This window comes from Hemicordylus capensis, chromosome 5, assembly GCF_027244095.1.
Source record: "Hemicordylus capensis ecotype Gifberg chromosome 5, rHemCap1.1.pri, whole genome shotgun sequence".
Classification (NCBI taxonomy): Eukaryota; Metazoa; Chordata; class Lepidosauria; order Squamata; family Cordylidae; genus Hemicordylus; species Hemicordylus capensis.
Window position 1 is genome coordinate 196835587 of NC_069661.1, and position 23619 is coordinate 196859205.

The 23619-nt window shown below is 43.5% G+C and overlaps 1 protein-coding gene across 21 annotated transcripts in view; it reads right to left on the reverse strand.

Annotated features, from left to right (window-relative positions):
* PPFIA2 (PTPRF interacting protein alpha 2) overlaps positions 1 to 23619 on the reverse strand; it is a 461781-nt gene that overhangs the window by 176727 nt on the left and 261435 nt on the right. For 17 of the 21 annotated variants that reach the window (XR_008307767.1, XM_053251926.1, XM_053251924.1 and 14 more), the window contains one exon: positions 8282 to 8383. Coding sequence is in view for 16 of the 21 variants with exons in the window: in XM_053251926.1 (XP_053107901.1) it covers positions 8282 to 8383 (102 nt within the window). In the remaining 5 variants the exon portion in view is untranslated. The other 4 variants (XM_053251934.1, XM_053251936.1, XM_053251938.1 and 1 more) reach the window with 4 other exon arrangements.

A 23619-nucleotide genomic window follows, 5' to 3' on the forward strand; every position in this document is an offset into this window, starting at 1 on the left:
ATGACCACGTAACAGAATGTTTGTAACTGACTGGTAGGCAAGGCAATGCATCAATGATACATTCTTTCTTCCCCAAGATCACCCAAATGGATCATAAATTTGGATTGGATATAAAGGTTATAAAGTCTTTCCCACACTCCTGACTAAAGGAATAAGGTTGGGGAGGGATGATGAAGAAAGGTTATGTTCCCTTTTTTCCAAGCCAACTGCAAGGTTTTAGTCATAAGTGAAGGAAACAAATCCTCCTTCCCGCAGAACTGTCTTCAGGAAATCGGGGAGTTTTAAATGTGTTCCTTCCCTTCTCCTGAAGGCAGCTTCAGAGTTCTGCAAGAGGGCAGGATTTGTTTTCCATACTCATGGTCACAATCAATGAAGTGTTTTGTGGCAAAGAGAAAAACCAGATCGCTCCTTTTCTCCTTCTGATCTTTCTTCCGGTTGTATTTTGAGGGGCATGGGTTGAAATGTCAAACACACTTCTTCCACCTTTACAAACCTAGAGCTGTCTTTTAGAGAGGGGAGAATTCCAGTCACTGACACCCCCATCCCTAAAAGCTGATGGTGATGGGTTCTGCAGATTCTTTCCCATCTTCCCTATATACGGCTCAATCATATCCCCACACTACCATTGTATCAGTTTTTGTCCTTGGACCCTATCTCCACTGCTGTTTCTCCCAGCAACAGAAAAAGGACATAGCAGCTGCAATGGTCATATTGACAAAGGTATCATCAGAGAGGACTACATACAATGGGAGGTGGTCAAGGAGTAAGGCTGTAAACTGGAGGAGAGCAAACAGATGTGGGGAAGTTAATAAGTGAATGGGAGCAGAATTGAGAAGAGAGGGTTGGGCAGGAAGAGGAAAGGGCCATGCAACAAGTAGAAAGAGCTATCCCATTGTACCAAACAACCACCCTCACTCTAAAATATCACAAGTCTTTTCCTTGTATATAAAATTACTTATAAAGTATAGTAGCTGTAGTAAACACTACACAATAGGTGTAATGCACACTGTTCTCAGCTATGGATGAAGAGAGGAAAATTGGCAATCACTTTGGAGTCTAATACATATGAAAAACATTTCTTTATCTTATATATTATAGGAGGACCTCATTATCCACGGGAGTTACAGTATGTTCCTGCAGATTACTGTGGGTAACAAAACTGTGGATAATGAGGCATTGTCTATGGGACTGTGGGGATTAGGTTCCTAGACTCAGAAAAAGAAACCCAAAATGCCAAAGAAACAAAACCCACAAAAACAGGCCAAATAAAGTGCCTTCAGGAGTCCAAGGATGCCCCCTGCAAGTCCAAAAGTCCCCATAATTCAGCAAGAAATCCCATTTAAAAAAACAAGCAAGTCACAAAATGGCTCTTCTCCACAAAATGGTGACTGGAAATGACCTCCAAAGTAATTTCCAGCCACCTCCTGACCCACGGATACCCTAATTTAACCCTTTATTTCCCAGTTTTTCTCCACGTATGCTGAGGTCAGGTGTCCATTACTCGATCATGGATATGCAAGACTATATATAGTGAAGTATGCCTGTACTAAGTTAACCACTTAATTAACAAGCGTAACAATGAACACCATCACACAGAATGTTCCAACCCCAAACCACTGTTGATTACAGTTAATTGTTTCCAGTCAAATAGCAGTTTCTATCACAGTCCCTTCAGTCCCTCAGATCCTGTTGCTCCAAGCCCACTTTTCCTCTCCTTTCTGAAGTCTTGTCTATTTGTGTGTGCTCTCTTCTACCTTGGATCTGTCTTCAGCTGATTCTCCTCAGTTGTCCCCTTCTCCAACTGTCACCAACTGATTCTTCATCTCTTGCCCTTTCCTCACATCCTGTGCCCCCACTACACTTGAATTGCCAATAATGTCACAGAGAATAGGTCTCTCACAGAGCTATACTAACAGGAGATTGAAATCCAAGCCTGCCCCTATTGAGTTCTGTAGGGATAAAGGAAATTGGTGGCAGTTGATGGGAAAGATAGAGGCGATCCACACTATTGCCTGGGCGAGTGGGAAGGGCCTGGGGTGGGGGAGGCTGCTTTCACCTTCCCTTCCCCCCAGATGACCAAGCAGATCCTCTTCGGCATGCCTCCAATGTGCCCACACAGGCAGCCCTGCTCCATGCAGCTACGTGAAGCATGGAGCAGGGCAGAGGGATCTCGGCTGGAACTTGTTGCTCCAGCCTCCAGGCAACCCTCAATGCAACATGCAGCATGCACATTGCATTGGTGACTCCCTCCTCAGACGCACACTTTATGCTCCGATCTCTGTGACTCCTCGGGCTGCAAATCACATGACACCTGGCAGCTGGGTTAAGAGTGCAAGAACACCCTTAACCTTGGCTAAAAGCCAGGTTGATTAAAGGGGTTAAGCGGGCAGGGAGCAGAGGGATCTGTGAGGATCCCGCCACTTCTCATAACCAGCCTAAAGTGAACAGCTGTCATTTATTCCAGTGGAACAAAAATAAAGAACTGTACCAGGGATACATATGTAAAACACAGACATGGGCAGACCCGTGTTCACTGCAAGAGGTCCAACATGAGTACAGCACACTGGCCTGCCCTTTCCCCTCATAATTACTCATGAGTTGAAACTCTCAGGAGAGAATGCTTGGCTCAGAATTGAAAAATAAAACAAAATAAAAAGTTTGTACTATAATAGCTTTCTATTTATTTATTTGCTTGCTTGCTTGCTTGCTTGATAGATTGGTTGATTGATTTAGATTTTAGCAGCAGAATGCTTGTTGTCCTGTATTCAACATACGTACAACTGGCAATTCCTGTGACTGCTGAAGCTGAAATGCTAAAAATGACTAAAATAGTATAATTATTTTGAAAATTTTTAAAAAAGATGAGATTAACTGGATTGAAAACAAACTGAACCCCCATTAGTAAAAGCAAGTTCACAAAATGCAGTAAGGTCATCCACACAATCAAAAACTGTGTTCTACCCGGGTTTGGGAGCTGTGTGTGATCCCAGTTTTGAGTTGTATGGAACTGGGTAGCTTTTCCTCCTACCTTGCTTCCACACAATCACTTCTACCCAGGTTTTCCCCTTACTGTGCTTCCACACAACTCAAAATTGGGATCCAAAACAGTCCAGTCAGGACTGCAGGACAGTCAACAGTGAGCTTGAGCCAGGGTAAATATCATTGGTCAAGATTTTCAAACATTCCATGTTGGAATGTCTCTTCTCCTGGAGAGGAGAGCTGGTCTTGTAGTAGCAAGCATGACTTGTCCCCTTAGTCAAGCAGGGTCTGCCCTGGTTGCATATGAATGGGAGACTTGATGTCTGAGCACTGTAAGATATGCTCCTTAGGGGATGGAGCCGCTCTGGGAAGAGCAGAAGGTTCCAAGTCCCCTCCCTGGCATCTCCAAGATAGGGCTGAGAAAGATTCCTGCCTGCAACCTTGGAGAAGCTGCTGCCAGTCTGTGCAGACAATACACATCTTGGGAAGAAAGCTCGGGAGATGAGGATCAAGAATAGGTCACAGGCCCTTTGGTGGTGCCAGCACCTCCCAGTTCTGAGGAGCTGGGTATGGTTTGAAATGTAGAACCACCAGTATCGGAGTGTGAGGAAGAAGATTATGCATTGCTGACACCGCAAGGGATAATCTTGCAGAAAGAATCAACTCCTTTCACACAGGCCCTGCTGGGAGTGAGCCAGCATGTCTTCCGCAAAGGTAAATCTTGCCTGACCAACCTTTTGGAGTTCTTTGAGAGTGTCAATGAGTGTGTGGATCAAGGTGATCCAGTTGACATAGTCTACCTGGACTTCCAAAAAGCTTTTGACAAAGTTCCTCATCAAAGACTCCTGAGGAAACTTAGCTGTCATGGGATAAAGGGACAAGTACATGTGTGGATTGCTAACTGGTTGAAAGAAAGGAAACAGAGGGTAGGTATAAATGGAGTTTTCACAATGGAGGGAAGTAAGAAGTGGGGTCCCCCAGGGATCTGTACTGGGACCGGTGCTTTTTAATTTATTCATAAATGATCTAGAAGCAGGGGTAAGCAGCGATGTGGCCAAAGTTGCAGATGATGCCAAACTCTTCCGGGTAGTGAAATCCAAAACGGATTGTGAGCAGCTCCAAAAGGATCTCTCCAAACTGGGGGAGTGGGCGACAAAATGGCAAATGCAGTTCAATGTTAGCAAGTGTAAAGTGATGCACATTGGGATGAAAAACCCAACTTCAAGTATCTGCTGATGGGATCCGAGCTGTCGGTGATGGACCAGGAGAGGGATCTTGGGGTTGTGGTGGACAGCTCGTTGAAAGTGTCGACTCAATCTGCAGCAGCTGTGAAAAAGGCAAATTCCATGCTAGGGATCATTAGAAAGGGGATTGAAAATAAAACGGCTAACATTATAATGCCCTTATACAAAACTATGGTGCGACTACACTTGGAGTACTGCGTACAATTCTGGTCACCACATCTTAAAAAGGACATTGTTGAACTGGAGAAGGTACAGAAGAGGGCAACCAAGATGATCAGGGGCCTGGAGCACCTTTCTTATGAGGCAAGACTACAACACCTGGGGCTTTTTAGTTTAGAAAAAAGACGACTGCGGGGAGACATGATAGAGGTCTATAAAATCATGCATGGCATGGAGAAAGTGGAGAGAGAGAGAGATTCTTTTCCCTCTCACACAACACTAGAACCAGGGGTCACTCCATGAAATTGATTGCCAGGAGGTCTAGGACCCACAAACGGAAGTACTTTTTCACACAACGCGTGATCCGCTTGTGGAACTCTCTGCCACAGGATTTGGTGACAGCCAACAACCTGGATGGCTTTAAAAAGGGTTTGGATAACTTCATGGAGGAGAGGTCTATCATAGGCTACTAGTTAGAGGGCTAAAGGCCACCTCCAGCCTCAAGGGCAGGGTGCCTCTGAGTACCAGTTGCAGGGGAGTAATGGCAGGAGAGATGGCACGCCCTCAGCTCCTGTCTGTGGCTTCCAGCAGCATCTGGTGGGCCACTGTGTGAAACAGGATGCTGGACTAGATGGGCCTTGGGCCTGATCCAGCAGGGCTGTTCTTATGTTCTTATGTTCTCTACCATGCCCAGAAGACACCCCTCTGCCCAGCTCGCCTGACTCCGAGGACTCCCCCAAACTACCACCAATGATAGAAGAATCACCACCTCTCCAAAAGAGCTTATGTTCAACAAATAGGTCATGACCCCTTTAAGTAGCTGTCTGGAGGCAGAGGAAGGAATATTCCAGAGGATACTAGGGCAGCCTATTTAAGAATTCAGTCTGGAAGGAGCAGTTGCTGAAGCAACATTATTGCCTAGCTCTCAGCCTGATCCTTGTGTGTCACCTTGATCCCTTGCAGAACTGATCTCCTGGCTTGACCTTGGCTTGGTTGCTATCTTATTTATTTATTTATTTAAAATTTCTTGTATACCGCCTCCTCCAAAGACTCTAGGTGGTGAACAACCTATCTTGCTTTGTGTGAACTTTTTCTTTTGGCTTCTGACCTTGGACTGTGCCTGGACCTGTGTTATCTGCATTATAGATGTGACCACCTGGATCCTGACCTCAGCTTCCTGACCCTGTTTTATGTCTCACCTCCTCGGTGAGTCCTTGCTGGCAGATCAGCACTGCATAGCCCAGTGCAACACGGTGCACTGGCCCTGAAACTCAAGCATATGTTAGTAATCCTCACTCAAAATATGTCTATCCAACTGTGCTCTATCACCACTAATACCAGCCATAGCACTAAGGTTTTTTTAAATGTAAATTTTCCATCACTGTACTCCACCAGTAGCATCCTGGAATCTTATGAATAATGCTCCTGTCCTATAACTATGCTCACTTACATTTAGATATATGTGACTCAGGACTCATTCTTCTATAAAAGATTAACATTCTGTCTACATTAATCACATTGTGCTATGAAAACAGATACCTAGATGATGATGATGATGATGATGATGATGATGATGATGATGATTACATTTATATCCTGCTCTTCCTCCAAGGAGCCCAGAGCGGTGTACTACATACTTAGGTTTCTCTTTCACAACAACCCTGTGAAATAGGCTAGGCTGAGAGAGAAGTGACTGGCCCAGAGTCACCCAGCTAGTATTATGGCTGAATGGAGATTTGAACTCAGGTCTCCCCGGTCCATCCACATACCCATCCACTCTACGAAATGCAATTTCCCTCCAGAAATTGTAAAGGTGTGTGCTGCCAACTTCGTTGTGCCGTCGGGTTGGTGTCGACTCCTGGTGACCACAGAGCCATGTGATTTTCTTTGGTAGAATACAGGAGAGGTTTACCATTACCATCTCCCACACAGTATGAGATGATGCCTTTCAGCATCTTCCTATATCACTGCTGCCTTTTCCCATAGTCTGGGAAACATACCAGCAGGGATTCGAACCAGCAACCCCTTGCTCCCTAGGCAAGTTACATCCCTGCTGCACCATTAGGTGGCTGCTGCCTGCTTATGGCACGCCAATTTCCATGTTACAGCCCAATATGGATACTACCCAAAATGCTTCTGTATGACATTGGCTCCATGTGGAACTTTAACATATAATACTGTTTACTATGTAGATCTTCCACATTATCTACAATTCTCTATGCCAATGCCAGTGGTGAGAAGACTGTTCAAATAATGTAGTGGATCTATATAGTAAGCAGCTCTACATCGTGCATCACTTTTTGCTTTGTGGCCTCAAAGCAGCAAACATTTTAGAACAGAGTACAAATCACAATAAAACCACAGCAATAAAAAATACACACCTATAATTTAACATCTGACTTAGGTGTCATCTAAATAGTTCACAGTAGGAAGCATCTTATGTTATATAGTCAAAGGGTATTTAACTACAAAACCAAAGTGCATTTAACTACAAAACCAAAGCTATTTAAAAAGCAGAATCACAGTATAAAGCAATCAAAGTCAACTGAAGAGCAACCCACTCAGCTGGTACCAAAGGTACCCTGAAACAAAGCGGTCTTAAGAAAACTCCTAATGCCCATGAAAGCAGGGGCTGCACAAACCTCCCCCAGAAGAGATCCAAAGTCTGGGGACTGCTACAGAGAAGGATCTATTCCATGTGCTAACCAGCCCTGCCTCATCAGGTCTTGGCACATGGAGCAGAGCCTCTCCCAGTTATCTTAACAGGGGGTGGGGGTAGAATCATGGGAGCAGGCAGTCCTTCAGATATCTAAAGGTGAAACCAAATGTTATCATGTTGCCCGGAGAAGCTGCCAAATACATACCATTTACAGTGATTCCATAAAGGGGTCATAAAGCGTAGGCTGGTCTTGATCACATTAAATAATTTCCCCACAAGCAGAAGGTTATTCATAAAAAAGAGGGAGAATTCCTGTAAGAAGCCTATCAACGGCAAAATGAATGAAGGCACCAAAGGTATTTTCTCATCAAATGTACTGCTCTGGACCCTGCCTTTCTTACAACTGGAAAGACAGAACGGTGCCACATGGTACAATGCACACACATTTATGTACATCCAATCTTGACCACTGCCAAGTATCTGTGGTCTATAAGCACAAACTGCAGTATATGGGCTGGATGAAAGGGAAATACATAGCCAGGCTAGATCAGCATATATTTATGGAGATTCCAACATTACATGCACAGTCTAGTCCAAGCAGTCTTTTATATAAAATGATCAAAAGGGGAGTTAGATGCTGGAATTGACCAGGAAGGCTCCTGAGAGAAAAGCCATCACACACTGGCATTCTCTAACAGCCTCTGGCACATCCTGGCCTGTTCAGAACAGGTGGAACCGGTCAAGAATGTTCCCAGGAATGCTCACCAGGTCATGTATGCTTGGCAATAATGCTTTATAATCAATGATAACAATGATCATTAAAACACCTAGGGGGAACAACAGACTAAAATACAAATTTTCCCTGTCAAGCTTTAAGTGTCAATCACCCTTTCAATTCCATATCTGGGTCAAATGCCAAACTGGGAGATGTCCAGGAACCTAATAAAGGCCAGATGCTCCTGAATCTCTTTTCAGAGATGTTGTTTTAAAAACTGGTCCAAAAAAGGTTCAAAACAGGCCAGTAACTGACCAGAGTATCCATTTGATTTTCCAAACGAACAAATAGACTAAAAAAAATTAAGATAGTTACATTCTGTGAATATTCTTACAAATCTAATGTTAAAGGTTTAATACATTGATTGTTTCATATATTCAGAGACATACAAACCTGGTGCTAAGAGGCAATTTGCTATAACACTGTACAGAGCTCACAAAAACCATTCCTTGTTTATATACTTACTCTTGTGTTATTCCTTTCAGCTTTTAGTTCTGAAATTTCTTCTTCCTTTTCCAATAATTGTTCCCTGCATGCATTTAGCTCTTTTGTAAGTGCAGCAAATTCCTGCAAAATTGAAAGGAAGAAACCCAAAAGTTAAAAACTTAGTAACATCATCATCTTGATATAATTTCCAATTAAGTAACTCTAATAGTATAAAAACTGGCCACTCACACAGAGCTTTGGAAAGCAATAGCAATGAAGTATCTTTCCTGAAGTCAGAAGGGCTACTCTAGCATATACACAGTTTTGAAAATTGCCCTAAATTCTGACTAATATCCTATCCAGAAATCAAGTACACTGTCTGGTTCAGAATGTCAGTAGATGAAAGTCCACTTTCAATTTTTTTTTAAAACAGGAGCCAAAATGTCATCATTTCAGCTACAAACCCACAATGGCATTCATATAACAAAATGTTTTAACCTGTACATACAAAATGCTTTGTATTGAATGTCCATAGCTTTGAATAAATTCCAGAACTTAGAAATCTTTTTGACATAAACGCTATCTGGCCAAGTTTTGGAACAGATGTACAAACACAACGCACCAATTTCATTATGTTCTAGAAACATGTCTGCTACTGTCTGAAAATTTGTGCATGTGTCTTGAAAAAAGCAAGGATTTGCTTAGTAATTTCTCCACTTTTCATCTTTCCTCAAATCTTGCATTTTAGGGCAAATCCACATGTAACGTGGCAAACATATCTCCAGACCTGCAGTTTCTGAGGTAACACTGATGTGGGTAAAGAACCTCTGTAGGGGGATATTGGCATGCTGGAGAGATTGTTTATCTTCCCCCCATCTGCCAACTCCTCTGCAACTCCATTTACCACCTATTTCCCCCAGACAGGCTTATTTCTGGTCTTGAGATCAGCTCAAAAACAAACAAATTAATAAAAGCTGCAGATACATTTACAGAAAAGAATTAAACTCTTCCTTCCATCAATTTTCTGCAATATTTCCTCCCCACCCTGCATTATGAGGAAAATAAGGTGTAGGGAACCTAGTGCTCTACTTGTAATAGTTCTGCTAGTAGTAATTCATTACATTTGTGTTTAGAACATAAAAACAAATTAGAAACAGGACTTGGTATAGGGAAGCAATATAAAACTTTGGCATAGTAAAAGGCCAAGATATTCTGAATTCTCTCAAAGGAGCTCACCTCTTATAGGGATGTGCTCAAAACTGTTTGGAGGTCCTTTTAGGGGCCTCTGAACACGCTCAAACACTGGGAGGTTCGAAGGCTTGAAGGCAGTGGTGTCGGACCTTAAGGGGTGGGGAGGGTGCACTTACCTCTCCCTCCACTTTCCCCCACTGGTGCTCAGTTTTTGTAAAGTCTTTTGGGGCAGCAGCGTACCTCCCTGCTACCCTGTCCCCTCTTTGGCCAGAAGTACCTGGCGCATGCACACATGTCTGGTGGGCATGCACATATGCACCAAGTACTTCCAGCCACTTCTGGCTGAAGAGGGGATGGGGTGGCAGGGAGGTACACTGCTGCCCCAAAGGACTTTACAAAAACTGAGTGCCAGCGAGGCGAAAGTGGAGAGAGAGGTAAGTGCATCCTCCCCACCCTTAAAGTCCGACACACACACCCATCTTCGAACTGCCCCCGGCTGGTTAGGTGCACATCCCTAACCTCTTATGCTTCTCATAGTGAGGAAGACCAATATCACTATTACCACTGCTAATCATATATACCATTTGTAAAGTGTTTTACATGTTAGAAACATAGGAAGCTGCCATATCCTGTGTCAGACCCTTGGTCCATCTTGCTCAGTATTGTCTACCCAGACGGGCAGTGGCTTCTCCAAGGTTGCAGGCAGGAGTCTCTCTCAGCCCTATCTTGGAGAAGCTAGGGAGGGAACTTGGAACCTTCTGCTCTTCCCAGAGTGGCTCCATCCCCTAACGGGAATATCTGACAGTGCTCACACATCAAGTTTCCCATTCATATGCAACCAGGGCAGACCCTGCTTAGCTAAGGGGACAAGTCATGCTTGCTACCACAAGACCAGCTCTCCTTTCCAAACATGTTCTGTGTTCTCCTTCATAACCAATCTCTAAGGAAGATCATTAATATTCCTAATCTATAGTTAAGGATTAATCTAGATCCTTACAGTGGATCTGCACCAGGGATGATACCTAACAGGTCAAGAGAATTCCAGCACAGGAAAACAGGAAGCTGTCCTTTACCAAGTCAGACCACTGGTTCATGTTTTATTCATTGGATCACATTGACCTAAGAGCCTTATTCATGTACAGTGTATACAGTTACAATGCTATGCAGAAAGTCTCCCTGCCCACCCACCCAAACTCAGTTATATCACCCCATTCCCTGCTGGCCTTGAGTATAGCATTTGTCTGAAGCCTAGCATTCATAATCACAGGGAGGATTTCTCTCTGAGTACAGCACTGATGGATGAATGATTGATATAAACAAACAAACAAACAAACAAACAAACATGCCCAACGCAATTCCCATGATGTTACTCAGAGCCAAACAACGTATCCCTCATAAGTAAGTCTTGCTAACATTGGTAAAGGTAAAGTGTGCCGTCGAGTCGGTGTCGATGCCTGGCATCCACAGAGCCCTGTGGTTGTCTTTGGTAGAATACAGGAGCTTGCTAGTCCAGTCATTTCCCCGCTGCACCATAAGGTGGCTCCCGCTAACACTGGTAGCAAATGAAATAATAATATGCAAAGCTGAGAAGCTCTCATATATAAATCTTTCCAAAGTTGGTGTAAAGTAAAATAAGATAAAGTAGCCATGAACTGTGACCCTCACAAGAAAACCTTGTCAAAGTTGGTGGGAAATTAAATGCTTGCAAGTAGCTAAAACTTGTGGCTCCCAAAAGTAAATATTTCCAAAGTTGGTAGAAAATAAAATAATACTGTGCAAAGAGGCCAAGAACTGTGGCTACCCACAAGTAAATACTGCCAAAGTTATTGGGAAATACACTAATACTATGAAAGTAGCCACTGAATTGTGATACCCACAAGTAAATCTTGCCAGTGTTGGTGCCAGTGTTGGTGGCAATAACATATAAGCTAAGTAAATCCTTCCTGGAATCAGGCACACACACACACACACACACACACACACACACACCACCCCAACTATACACTGTGACTCTGTGGATCCCTCCCATGCTCTGCAGTCTTAGGGTCAGGGCTACACAACATACTGCTGTCGTGGGCCTGCCACTCCATCCTCCTCTCCTACTGACAAGGTGTTCAGGCTTCAGACAGCATTTCCTTCATTGCTGAGCCTTTTAGTCAGGCTGAGGGTGGAGAGGGCTAAGTATTAGCATGTAATCAGCCAGTCACAAGGAAAGGAGGAGGGAGTGATGTTGCCTTGTTCTCCTTTCCCTGTCCCTTCCTAGAAAGGACTCATCTTGCTTGCTAGGGAAGCTGAGGCAAATCCTCCAGTCAGGAGCCAACAGCATGTCAGTGAGTCAGAGAAAGGGAGGGTGAAGAATGAGCTGCTACCCAGCCACAGCATTTCTACAGATATGTATCTTTTAATGGACTTTATGAACACATCCAATTTTGGCTAATTTCTACAGACTGTCTATGAATTTACATATGCTCAGCAACCCTTCTCAGTGGCTCCTGAAAGGCTCACATAACTGGGATCTTTTGCATACTCGTCATGTGTCAGCTGCTTCCAAGTATATATTTTGTGCTCCATCTAGTTTAGAGGTGGTTGAATAACAAGGAGACTTTAAGGCTGTTCACATGAGCAGCCCTACCTGGGCTTGCACAGCACTTCCCCGCTAGGGCTACTCGTATGGAGCACCAGGATTAGGCCCAATCTAGGCACTGCCCCACCGGGCAGCCCAGGGTTTTTACCCATGCTAAAAGTGAGGTAAGAGGGTGCAGGAATGCCCTCCTATCCCCCACCACCCAATTGTGTGGCAGCACAGGCAGCCTGTGCTACCATAGAGGTTTTGGGGAAGGAACGCCCCAACCTCTAGATTGACAACAATGCACCATGTGACCAGCACAGTGCATTGTGCAGTTTCTGGAGGCCAGGCGTCCTTTCCCCGGCCCCCTCTGTTGCCATGCCACTCACTGCTGCAACACTGATCTGAGAGCGCGGCAGAGTGAGTGGGGCAGCAGTGGCAGTCATGTGGGGGAAGGTAGGAGCAATCCTGCCTTCCTCCTAGTCCTCTCTGGCCCTGAGAAGTGAGGTCATGTGCACAACCTCTCTGTAAAGTTGAGACTGGTGCTAAAGCGTCACTTCATCTTTCTAGGTCTTTAGGGTACTGCCTTCCATTACTAGGAAGAACCCACAAAATCTGCATGGATGCAAAATTTCAAATTAGAAGTTACTACAATGATCTAAAACATAAATGTCACTATGTACAGTAGTTCACCAATAAATTATGCTATTGCATTAGAAAAGCCCCCCTAGCCTGACATAATTAAAAATTCACTTAGTTAATTGAATCATACAAAGCAGATCTATATATTACAGAAAGAACATTAATGCTTATGCAAGGGGTGGAGGGTGCAGGGGGTATAGAAAGACTATTAGAATCTCTATAAGAATGTGTTTCTCTATAAGAATGTGTCTATGGGTTTTATAAGTAAAAACCTAGTAAAATGCAGATTTAATGATTTATAGTTTTCAGAGGTAAATCATTCATCATCCTGATGCACTAATTACTTAAACTGGAATATTTGCTTGATGAGATTTAAACCAAGTTAATCTCATCAAGAAACTAAATTAATGCTTTGGCTTGCCTGCTTTTAGTTGATGAACAGATCATTATTGAAAAAGAATGTCATTTGCACTATCAGCAAACAACACTATTTCTTTTAATGTAATTCACTATACTAGGGAAAGCACTAGTCAAGAATGAAAGTGAATTAATTGCACAGCAACCATGCATTATATTTTTATGCCAGTGAAACACCATATATGTTAGTGCATGACTAGCCTGGGTGACACCCAGTTTATTTAGCATGCAGTTGAGGGAAACAATATTTAGTGCCTGAAATTTGCTTTTTATCTGATCGACTGGATCGCACTTTGTTATCAAGAGCTTTTGCTTCTCTGTACTGAAAGGAAACAGGCGAGGGTTTTCCTCTTGAGGTGCAGCAGCAGGCCTTTTGCTGAGAATGCCTTGCGGTAAAACCTGAATTCATTTTTCATCTTTAAAATTAGATTAATTTTTGTGATGTTTGGCTTTTGAAGGATGAATTAACAGGGTAAAATGTCAGTTTTAAATGCATGCTTTATAAAAACAGAGGTAACTGTCACTTGTTGAAATGAAAAATATTTTAAAGTTTGTCATGTAGCTTGTCATTTAGGTGCTGCAGAATAGCAAAACCTCTAAAAAATATGTCCCTCCACAATGTAAAGCAAAGGAATACACATGCTTTTGTTTTATTCAGTTACATAACGACATGTGATCATAATGACCTCTGTTCTGTATTTGCCTCATAGATGCACAGAAACCAAAGGGATACTGTCATCTAGAATTATTGTTTGCAGCAGAAATGTTGCATGGTCAGTCATAGTTTAGGAGGCCTTGAGGTAGAAACTGCTGCATAACTAATACAAGTTGACAGACACAACTGCACTCTTAAAGTTTATAAGAAATCGTTGGTTTACACACCAATTAAAAGGCAAGCATGGAAATTACTCATCAAGTTATTGTACTGAGATTTGAGGGATTTAAAGCATTCTTAACACATAGGTCCCATTTGTACACAGCATGAAACCTCAGGTAAATGAAGCTGTGGTTAATCTGTGAAGTCAAGAATCATGCCGCAGATGATCGGAAACTTCCGGCTACTGGGCAGAGGAACCCCTCCCCTCTTCCTAGTCCGTCAGGCTAAATTCCAGCAATCTCCATTCCACTCACATCACCAGCAAAGGGTCAGACACGCTAGTGAAGCTGCAACCATTGGCCACAATGTTAGAGGGGACATGCCAGTGTGATCGTGCCTTTTCAGAAGTGTTCACCTGCCCTTAACAGGGCAAGGGCATTTTAACCCTTTCCTCACACAGCTCGCACCACTGCCTTCTGTAGTTGAGGTGGAAAGGCCTTCCGGCTCCCTCCCCTGGGAAGAGAGGATTGGGCCCCTCTCTTCCCATGTGTACTGGTTAAAGACAGAGTGCACAAGCAAACCCTCTACTTTTTTTCATATCTTCGCAGAATGAGTTTGTTACCAGCAGTGGTCATAAGAATATAAGAACAGCCCTGCTGGATCAGGCCCAAGGCCCATTTAGTCTAGCACCCTGTTTCACACAGTGGCCCACCAGATGCCACTGGGAGCCTACAGGCAGGAGCTGAGGGCACACCCTCTCTCCTGCTGTGACTCCCCTGCTACTGGTATTCAGAGGCATCATTTGTGACACACCCACACCAGCCCATTCTCCAACCTGAGATATGTCATGAGATGCATGGCCCCTCTCCCCATTTCTCCAGTGACGTCTGCATTTCTCCACCCCCTAGGCCCCATCTTAATCCTGTGCATGAGTGCTTATATATGGATGGATAGAATGAGCCTGCTAGGAAGAGGGTGAGATTACTTAGGATTTTTCCCTTTGGTTTTTGGTAGTACTGTATTGCTCTATTTTTTGTGCAAGTTAGTAGGGAAAGGGAGGGCTTTGCACCTTTCCCTTGTGTGCAAGCATGCTTGGTCCCAGCCAAACCTCATAAGAAAAACTGTCCATCTAGCAAAAGATTAAACTACGCAAGAGAGTCTTCTTGTGCGATGAAGATGGGTCCTGGTCCAGATTCTCTCATAAGAATACCTGGCCAAAGAGACATGCGTGTGGGCTGGGGGGCTTTTACCACCTGGCCTGGATGACAGTTCCACCAAACCCCTGGGAAGGGTCCCTCGGCAACATCCCTTGCGTTCATAGCAGTTGCTAGGAACTGAGAATATAAATTCCCCTTAAAAGAACTTGGTCTTCCTGCAACACATCTTGCTCAGTTGTGCTGCTCATGGCTGCCTGGTTGGCCAGGGATCATTCTAATCCAGGGATGTCCCATCCCAGAGTGCTCCACGGTGGCTGGTTTGCATTTGCCTCAGCTTTGGTGCCTAGCCAGTACTGATTAGCCTGCAACACAGGATTCAAACCCGGTCTTTCCCTGTCTACACACCCAACCTGGAAATGCTCGAACACCCAAAGCGGCCCCGGACTACTTTGAAGTCTGGAAGGGTTGGGTGGAAGAGGGAATGTGTGGAGTATGAGTTCTATTGTTAATCGGTGATATCAGGAGCCCCACAACAGCAGGGGGGGCCCTATAGTTGGAAGGTTTACCTCATTTCAGCTCTCCATTTGAGTGCAGTCAAATGGAGAGCTGAAACACATTGGTATTTCTTTCTCTGGTGGACTGGCCCTTTCATGAGGTTAACCCCCTGGCCGGCAAGCCAGCATGAGGATGAGTGTGTGTTTGGTCCTTTTCACTACTCTGCCCCGGTTTGCATGCCTGGTGGCACCCTTGGTTACAGTGAACCAAACCCCAGGATCTCCCTGCCTTAATATACATATCCCCACCTAGAAAGTCAATAAGCCCTGTAGTACCAGATGAGCAGCCCTGGCCCTTCCGTGGTCCAGCAACCAGTCTCTTCCCCCAGGATTCTCAGACATGTCCCTCGGACTGGTTCTTCCACCCACACTTTTGTGTACATTAAGGCCAAAGAAACCACACTCCACTGATAAGATCTGAGATCCCCAGGAATGAAACTAGATCAGATGTTAGGTCAATGAAAGGGCTCATTAGGACATAATGCCAAACAGCAGCAGGAGGAGCAAGGGGATGGCAGAGGGTGGGGCCTTAGCCCCAAGAGCTGTGAAAAATGCTGCTGCCCTAGAACTGACACATTTATGGGCTGCTCTGAGCTGGCCTCTCTATGGTGTTGGGAGGAGCTTGCACATGAAACCCAGGTTATGGCAGGTGGCAGAATTCAGAAGACCCAATGCTGCCTTCTAAGCTCAGGTTTCAGCAGTGACTCACTCCAAACAGATTCAAATTCAGGTAAGGGAGCAATAACTGAGCTGCGGTTGGGTGATGAAACTGAGACTTCACACTTTCGGATGATCACAAACTCAAACCTCTGGTATGTTTATGTCTGGTTTGGCATTATGTCCTAATGGGGCCATAATGTTTTTAAGGATTTTAACTTACAGGTGAAACTCGGAAAATTAGAATATCGTGCAAAAGTCCATTAATTTCAGTAATGCAAATTAAAAGGTGAAACTGATATATGAGACAGACGCATTACATGCAAAGCGAGATAAGTCAAGCCTTAATTTGTTATAATTGTGATGATCATGGCGTACAGCTCATGAAAACCCCAAATCCACAATTTCAGAAAATTAGGATATTACATGGAACCAAGAAGACAAGGATTGAAGAATAGAACAATATTGGACCTCTGAAAAGTATAAGCATGCATATGTATTCAGTACTTGGTTTGGGCCCCTTTTGCAGCAATTACTGCCTCAATGCGGCGTGGCATGGATGCTATCAGCCTGTGGCACTGATGAGGTATTATGGAAGACCAGGATGCTTCATTAGCGGCCTTCAGCAATTCTGCATTGTTTGGTCTCATGTCTCTCATCCTTCTCTTGGCAATGCCCCATAGATTCTCTATGGGGTCAGGTCAGGCGAGTTTGCTGGCCAATCAAGCACAGTACACTGTATACTTTTCAGAGGTCCGATATTGTTCTATTCTTCAATCCTTGTCTTCTTGGTTCCATGTAATATTCTAATTTTCTGAGATTGTGGATTTGGGGTTTTCATGAGCTTTACGCCATGATCATCACAATTATAACAAATTAAGGCTTGACTTATCTCGCTTTGCATGTAATGCGTCTGTCTCATATATCAGTTTCACCTTTTAATTTGCATTACTGAAATTAATGGACTTTTGCACAATATTCTAATTTTCCGAGTTTCACCTGTATTTGTAAATCACTTTGCACTCTGGAAAAGTGCCATGTGTTTTAAATGAATGAATAAAACATTAAAATTTCAAATGAATAATGGTGGATTTTAATAAATGTTCTGATTATGCATAGCATTTTGCAAATTTGTATATTTTCAAGTTGGCATTCAGAAAAAAAAATCACACCTATAGCTCTTTTCACACAGTCTAACACCATGTATAAAGAACACGGAGAGGGAAAATAAGAGTGCAACTCCTATCCTCATCTCCAATCTTCATGTGTTAATTGGCTCTATATGTACATAGCCTATATACATTTAAATGTCAAACTTGCAATCAGAAATCCTGCAGAAACCAGGGCTCCTGATCATGCAGAGAGGCTATGTGTATACATTTCTAGGCTCTGAACACCCAAATCTGATGAACATGTGGAGATCAGGACAGCAGTTGCAATTCCACTCCTTTTCTACATGTTCATTGTCCATGATTTCAGATTGTATGAAAAGGTGTATGTTACCAATGATTTTCACTTTCCCCTAGTCCACTTTCACACAGAAATTATGTTCGCTTTTGTTCATCTGGTTAGGTGTGTAGTGCTGATCTGACCTTCCTCTTATTTTCACCACCTCATTCACAAGTGGCATAGCTGGGAGAGTTTCCATCAGTTTCAGGGGTTTTCAAAAAATGTTCAGAGGTTGGGGAGTGGCTTACCATTGGTGGCAGTGTTTAATTGAAAATAGTGTGTTCTTTGGATGGTGCAGCAGGACCACTTAGAGCACTGCTGTGCTTCCCCACTTCCCCCCTATTATGTACCAAGAAATGAATAGTGTCATTTCTGGTACATTCTGAGAAAAAGAGCAACCCCCTTGGGTGGTGGGGGTTGGGTGGTCGCAGCAGCTTGAAGCACAGTGTTTTCTGTCAAAGAAAGAGCATTCCGTTGCTGCTGCCATCGGTAAGCTACTTCCCCCACCCTTGAATATTTTCAGATATTCTCTCTCCCCAGATTTAGCCAATTTCTCCTGCCAAATTTCCCACCACCCCCAGCATCCTGAAATTAGCTAAATATAATTTCAGCAAATATTTCAGGTAAGCTCTGGTTAGATCTGTCAGCAGATTCAAACTTGCCCCCACCACCCAAACGCCTTGGTTTCTAAAAATTGTAAGAACTTAGAAGATCATAAGAAAAAGCCTTGCTGGATCAGGTCAAAGGCTCTTCTAGTCCAGCAACCTGCTTCACACAGCCAGGTGCATCTGGGAATCCTGCAAGTGGGGGAAAGAGGGCAATTGCTCTTTCCTGATGGTGTTCCCTAGCACTTGGTATTCAGGTGCTTGCCACCTCTGATCCTGATGGAAACATGCAGCTATCAAGGCTAATAGCCACTGATAACCCTATCCTCCATTAATTTTTCTTATCCATTTTAAAAACCATCCAGATTGGTGGCCATCACCACATCTGGAAGCAGCAAAGCTGCTATGTCTTGAATCTCCCAGCATTTAACTTCAATGGATGACTTTGGGTTCTAATATTATGAGAGAGGGAGAAAAACTTTTCTCTATCTATTTGATCAACATTGTGCATAGTTTTATACACCTCTATCATGTTCCTGCTTACCCGCCTTCTTCCTAAACTAAAAAGGCCCAAATACTATAGTTTTTCCTCACAGGGAAGTCACTCCAACCCCCTGTTCATTTTGGTTGCCCTTTTCTGCACCTATTCTAGCTCTACAATATCCTTTTTAAGGTGCAGTGACCAGAACTGAACACAGTATTCCAGGTGCAGCAGTTGCACCATAGATTTATATAAGGCCATTACTATACTGGCAGTTTTATTTTCAATCCCTTTCCTAATGGTCCCCAGCCTTCTTTGGAATTAGCCTTCTTTGCAGCTGCTGCACACTGGGTTGACATTTTCAATGAGTTCTCCACCACATCCCCACAATCATTTTCCTGGTTGGTCCCTGTGTGGTGAGCCCCCCAGGATTGGGACCAACAGCTCTGTAGTTCCAAAAAGCAAACCTCAGGCCTGTGTCAAAAATGGCTGGTTTGCAAGAGACTGAAGTGTGAACTTTGGTTCTGCTGAACCAAAATAACTGAATGGAACTGTTTATGCTGAAGTCAAGGCCTGATGAGAAGGGAAATTTATCCCGTCCTGCCTTGGAGTTGTTTATGCATTGTGCTGTGTTGATGCCAATCATGAGAACTTGCTTGAAACTTGCTATGTTAATCATATTTAGAAGGTCTTAGAAAACCACATTTTAGATATCAGTACATACATGCATTTGGAATACATACTTGCACACAGTAACTGCTGAATTGCTTTTATAAGATATCTCCTGATAACATTGCTTACTGTATATGCTATTTTCTAATAACAATTCTTTGCATGCTATCTCTAAATAATATTTCTTGGAATTGAAGGCACCAATGAAACTTGGGGAACTAACCACAGACTGGTCCAGCGAGGCATAAACAGGATTGTTGCCATCTAAATTAAGTAAACATGTTAGACGGACCCCACTTGAGTGAAGGTGGAAGACCCGGAGATGTTTACACTAGGATGGTGACACTTAAGATTTGATGTGACTGTCTTTGATGGGAGCTATGACAAACAGGAGGCTGAGAAGAGTTTATAAAAGGGACATACACACCCATCCCAAAGGCAAGTGGAAACGGCAGGGGAACAAGCAGGAAAGTGAAGCTACTCGGAACCCCAGGGAGGCACATCCTCTGGCCCCGGGCTAATATGTGAGTCTTAATCTGCAAAGGCAAATCTGTGCCTCCTACACTGCCTGGACAGCCCACAGCTTCCTGCCCATCCTCAAGGCCTCCTGAGGACCTCAAATGATGGACCGGTAGTATTATCAACAAAAATGCCTTCCTACAAGACTAACTTACCTCTCTCATCTTATTTCCCATCCATGCAATCTCTGTCCTTCCTGCTTCCCAAAAGGGTCGCTCTCAGCCTCTTTTGGCTGGCCTAACAACATTCTGCCTTGGTCTGCTCTCTGCATCACCATTTTTCCTCCCCTTCAATTCCCTCCTTCTCTCTTCCCTCTGTTTCTGGCTTGTTATTAATACATCAGAACTAGCATCCAATCTCAAGCTTTCTCTCTCTCTTCTCAGCCTTCCGGCTCAGTCACTGAAACAACAAGCGTGGGCATTTGCTTCTGCCCCTCCCTCTTTGTCTTTGTCTTGGCCTCTTGGCTCGGAGACTATGCATGGCTTTCTGCTTTCTGTTTGAGCAACCTTGGGTTATTTGGGAACAAAACTAGAGATACTGACATTGCTAAGCCTTGTTAGATGTATTGAAGGGGGAAGAGGCGAATTTAAAAATTGTTTAAATACTGCTTGCAAAAGTAGAAGAGATATGCCTTTTTCTGTTGCAGTTGAACTGGGTTATGAGATTGTTTTGGGTTGTTGCTATGCTACAGTAGAGATAAGATGGAGTTGGCCGCTAGCCCAGACTAGACAGAAGAATGTTTTTTCAATGTACTCAGAGCAGAAACTGCCCTTTTAGCTGTTAACTGTTTCCAGTGAGAATGAATGATTCTAAAATGTTGTTGAGAACTCTACATTACAATGAATAAGTATTCTGCTTCAATGCTCACATGCTTAGTTGCCTGAATGTAATCATAGTTTCAATAAAGCTTTTTAAATTCTTGTCTGTGTGGGACAGTTCTTATCTCCCTCTTTCCCGAACATATGTGATCTCATGGATAATGAATCTGAAGTAGCCCATTTGCTACATTTGTGTGAGTGACAGCCAGGCTGTTCACATCACCTGCCAGCTCAGATCCCATCAGTGTACATGTGAAATTTGGTGGCGGCGGGGTTTTGCCTCAATGTGCATCACTTTACAGATTCTATTAAACAACTAAGTTACTAGCGTGGGTGAACTCTCAAGCTGAGACCCAAACAGCTGTAAACTTGAGGATCTAGAAGCTCAATATGGCAGATCATAAGGTGCACTTATGGGAACAGAGCTGTTATTTAAGTTTGCGATGAAACAGACATCTCTAGAGAAAGCATTGCTACAATGCCATCTGTGATTATTTTATTTATTTAATTAATTTATATACCGCCTGACTCCAAGGGTTCTATGCGATTCACAAAAATAAATACAATAAAGATAAAATAAAACTGGTAAAGATGTTAAACCACAAATGTCTATAGGGAGTACATTCCACAGCCCAGGATCAACTACAGAGAAGGCCCTCTCCCAAACTGTTGCCAGACAAGCTGGCGGTATCCAAAGATGGACCTCTCTGTATGACCTTTATGTGTGGTGGGAACCTAAATCATGTTTGCAATATTGTTAGAATTTGTCAAAATCATGTTAGAAACAGCTTTCTGCAGAAAAGAGATGAGAATCCAATCATAATGAAGTGTACTATATAATTGTTCCAAGGACTAAACAACATTACCATAGTAATCCTTACAGTTGCCAGTATTTCTGATCATGGCTTGCCTAAGGGCCAAATTAGATATTAATTTAATCACATCATTGGCTCTGGCATGCTCCCCCACCCCGCCCAAACAGCATCTGTAGGGAGGTTGGAAGTAGGAACCATGAAAGTGGGTGAGGGGCTGTAACCCAACCCCCCTCCCTCACTACAGCTGCAATCTGGATTGGATGGCCCTGTGTCTACTACCTGCCTTTGGGTGGGAGAAGCTGACATGGACTCCAATAGAGCCAACCGTCCATGGCAGAGAGCCAAATGTCCATGGCAGGAAAAACTATGCATTCAGAGATGAAGAGGGGAGAGGGAAACATTAACAGACAATTGGTAAATTTCCTCACATCTTACACCATTTTACAGAAATGCTGATCCCCACCGCCACATTTGCACAGTAGGGGCGGGGGGCGGGGTTGTGCTCCCAGCACCAGAGGCAAGCACAGGGGCCACCATCTCACACATACACACCCTCATGTAGTTGGGGCAGGCTAACTGGGGGGAGGATCAGCCGGTTATAGGACCAGCCTGTTCTCCTCCTTGCCAGTCGTTCTTCGACAAGGCATTTGCCTGCCTGCCCAACCTGTGATCAATGAGGGTTAACCAGTTCCCATTTGGGGCCAAATAGAAATTTTTTGGGTTGCACAAGATTGGCACCAGGTGTAGCCTTTTTCTGGCTACTTCTCACTGAGTCTTTTGGTGTGGAGGGTTAATAGTACTTATTATTGTTTGGTCACTTAGCAGGAGAGTGCAGGTTTGGGTAGCTTGCTTTGGTAACGATGTTGGGCCAGAGGACCATTTAAGATGGGAGGGGGCTGAGGAACAGCCCTTCAGGGTTTTGTGGCCTGGAGGGTTGGGATTGGCCCCTCCTTGGAGGGTGGTTTGGCTCACAGGCCCAAAGTTCTTCAGCTTGGGTTGGGGTGGATCAGGTTGCCCTCCCCTCAGTGGAAAGCCCCATGGTGAGAGGCTGAATTGGCACCCAGACCCTTCACCCTGGTGTGGAGCAGTCCTCCTTATGAAGCTGATCCACATGTGTGGAGTACCTGCACCCTGTTAGGTTCCTTGTTGCAAGTTTTTGGTTATGTTATTAATCAATAAAGTGGCCCTAGTTTATTCCAGTTATGTATGTCCTGTCTTTATTTGGGCCTGTGGGGCGTGCAACTACTCGTTTTGGTGTTCCTCATTGAAATGGGTCCATAAGAGAACAGTTGCTAGACCTTTGAGAACTGCAGTCTGTTAGGGATTAAGCATTTATGCTTGGTGTGGAGTCAGCGTAGTTGCTAATAATATGAACACAGCCCATCCAACAATCCAGTTAATTAACTGTTGAAACACAACATTGACTTCATAAGGAAGTGACCACATAGTTCTCAGTCTTTTGCAGAACAGGCAGAATTACTACATTCATTACTAAAATTCTTACTACAGAATTTTGTCTGTAGTAAGAGGGCCACAGATATAGAAATTTCCCATCAATACAAATATATTGTGGACACAATGCTTGAGTATATCTATAGTTGTTTAGATTAATATTCTTGTTCTGTGGACAAAGTTTCCTTCTGGGCCTTAGTTGGTAAAACACTACACATTTATTTAATACAGATTCCTTTTTGTATATTTGATTATCATGACATAGTTTATAAAACCAGATGTTTTATTATTAAGCCTTTTCCATTATTTCACATTTATTTATTTATTTATTTGATTGATTGATTGATTGATTGATATACCGCCCTTCCAAAATGGCTCAGGGCAGTTTACAATTAAAACAAACTACGAAAACAGTAAAGAGCTAAAACAAATTAAAAACCATATAACAACATTTAACAATTTAAAAACATTTTAAAACAACAATTAAACAATTACAATGATTAAAAAACTTTCCAAAACCCTGGAAAGCCAGGCCAAACAAATACGTTTTAAGGGCTCTCCTGAA